This window comes from Lampris incognitus, chromosome 15 (assembly GCF_029633865.1).
Source record: "Lampris incognitus isolate fLamInc1 chromosome 15, fLamInc1.hap2, whole genome shotgun sequence".
In the NCBI taxonomy this organism is placed as follows: Eukaryota; Metazoa; Chordata; class Actinopteri; order Lampriformes; family Lampridae; genus Lampris; species Lampris incognitus.
Genome location: NC_079225.1, coordinates 29,433,006 through 29,435,420, shown reverse-complemented (window position 1 = coordinate 29,435,420; position 2,415 = coordinate 29,433,006). Strand labels below are relative to the sequence as shown.

Below are 2,415 nucleotides of genomic sequence, written 5' to 3'. Positions count from 1 at the left end.
GGGTCTCCGCTCGGGTTTAAGAGCCCCGCCAGTCCGAGGACGCCCACTTTTTAAATCCACCTCACTGCGTCAGGAACGCGTGAAGAAGCAACAACCAGTCGCGGACATTACATCGCCGACCCCTGTAACCGAAAACAACACTTTTTCCCCCCTCTGCTTATTTTTAAAAAAATTTTTTGTTGGTATTATTGTCTTGCTCAGGTTTCTGGAGCGCTGAAACAAACTTAGAAAACGACAGGATTACAATAGCGGTTTCTGCGCTTCTTTTTTTTTATTTTCCAAAGTGTTCTCCATCATTGCCCCCTTCCTCGGACGCTAGCATGATGTCCTATTTGAAGCAACCGCCATACACAGTCAACGGACTGAGTCTATCTACCTCGGGGATGGACCTCCTACATCCTTCTGTGGGGTACCCAGGTAACACAATACACTGTATTTTATTCTGAAGAGACTGTTAGCAGAATCCATGTTTTGTTTTTTTAAATAAATGAGTTAAACAACACGAATAATTTATCTGACAATCTAGTTAGGCTGTTTAAAAACAAAGCGGGACTAAATTATAATATTAGGTAATTTCTCCAGTAATTGGAGGTGATTGTCTTGATTTTCTTATGAACTTGCCCGTTCCCACATTATCAGTCCATCCTGGAAATCCTTAGGGTCAGTTTTTCGCCCACCTTTATTGTTGGAGGCGATTATTCCTAATTTTCTAGTCTTGGTTAGACTGTATGTATTGCATTTGGATTCTTGTTAGTATGAAGTTTTGCTTTCATGGCTTTGTTTTGCAGATAGCGTGAGATCGAGCCTCTCTCTTTCTCTCTGGAGAGCCCTTCTCTCCGGGGCACGAAGTTACATGGGCCTCTTGTTAAAAATGATTTAACTGTTGAGGAAATTCAGGTTAGCCGTACTTTTTTTTAAGATTACTTAACCACTGATATTTATCCCCCCCTCCCCTCCCCCCTTAGCAACACCCCGGAAACAAAGACGCGAGCGGACGACCTTTACGCGCGCACAGCTCGACGTGTTGGAGAACCTGTTCGCCAAGACGCGCTACCCGGACATATTCATGAGAGAGGAGGTGGCCCTGAAGATCAACCTCCCCGAGTCCCGCGTCCAGGTGTGTCTCCTTACCTCGCCGTGAGACCCGAAGTCGAATCGATGTCTGTTTGTGTGGTCTCGTTCGGTACAGAGTTGACGAGGAAAAGTTGCGCACTGCGCTGTTAAATGATCAAATTCAGAATACTGTATTCATCCTCGAGGGGAAATAGGGTTCAGTTTGTTTGGGTTAGGTTCAGTTTGTCGCCGTGTTAAATTAATAATTCTATCCGTTTGTTTCAATCACTCTTAATCAGACAGTGCGCAAATAATAATTCAAAGTTAAAAGGAAATTATGTTCGAAGGCAATTTGCAGCAGCTGAAATTAATGATCTTTTTTTTGTTTGTTTTTGGTTTCCTCTCTTTCAGGTGTGGTTCAAGAACAGAAGAGCCAAGTGTCGCCAGCAGGCCCAGCAAACCCAAAGCGGCGCGCAGAACAAAGCCGCCAGACCCGTGAAGAAGAAAAGCTCCCCGGTCAGAGAGGCCAGCTCCGAGAGCGGGGCCAGCGGACAGTTCACACCTCCCTCCAGCACCTCCTCCATCCCGTCCGTGAGCAGCAGCGCTCCGGTCTCTATCTGGAGTCCGGCCTCCATCTCTCCCCTTTCAGATCCGCTCTCTACCTCCTCCTCGTCTTGCATGCAGCGCTCCTATCCCATGACCTACACGCAGGCGTCGGGATACAACCAGGGCTACACGGGGTCCTCCTCCTACTTCACCGGGATGGACTGTGGTTCTTACCTTTCTCCTATGCACCACCAGCTATCTGCTGCAGGGTCCACCATGAGCCCCATGGGCACTAACGGGGTCTCTAGCCACCTGAGCCCGGCGTCGTCCCTCTCCACATCGGCGTACGGGGCCGCGGGGCTGGGCTTCACTGGCACCGCAGACTGCCTGGACTATAAGGACCAGACGGCGTCCTGGAAACTCAATTTCAACGCAGACTGTTTGGATTACAAAGACCAAGCCTCATCGTGGAAATTTCAGGTTTTGTGAGAGACAGTTACTGTAAAATTCAATATAGACTGCCCTTTGCGCCCATGCAGGTTGGGAGCAAGTCGTCGATGAGAAGTTTCCGCGACTAGGCCCCATCTTCTACCTCGGGGCCGAAGAAGAAGAGAGTATGTAACTGCCAGCCAGTTATGTCGCCTGTTGGGTCGATTTACTGAATATACAGCGTGAACTCTCCTCAACTTTGATCAAGGACATGGAACGAAATCGTTAACCAAGAAGAAAATGATCAAGAGGGAGATAAATTCAACCGCGGGTTGTGTGTGTGTGTGTGTGTGTGTGTGTGTGTGTGTGTGTGTGTGTGTGTGTGTG

The 2,415-nt window shown here is 48.2% G+C and overlaps 1 protein-coding gene across 2 annotated transcripts; it reads left to right on the top strand.

The window, feature by feature from the left end:
* Positions 1 to 296: 296 nt before the first annotated feature.
* On the top strand, positions 297 to 2,088 carry LOC130125184 (homeobox protein OTX2-like). Of its 2 annotated transcripts, none has more exons than XM_056294672.1 (3): positions 297 to 417; positions 966 to 1,117; positions 1,465 to 2,088. In XM_056294672.1, exons 1-3 carry the CDS (start codon positions 321 to 323, stop codon positions 2,086 to 2,088), a joined length of 873 nt encoding a protein of 290 aa, XP_056150647.1. In that variant the 5' UTR covers positions 297 to 320. The 2 variants fall into 2 exon arrangements, with proteins under 2 accessions (XP_056150647.1, XP_056150646.1); XM_056294671.1 differs by having other exon boundaries at positions 321 to 433; positions 958 to 1,117.
* The last annotated feature ends 327 nt before the right edge of the window (positions 2,089 to 2,415 follow it).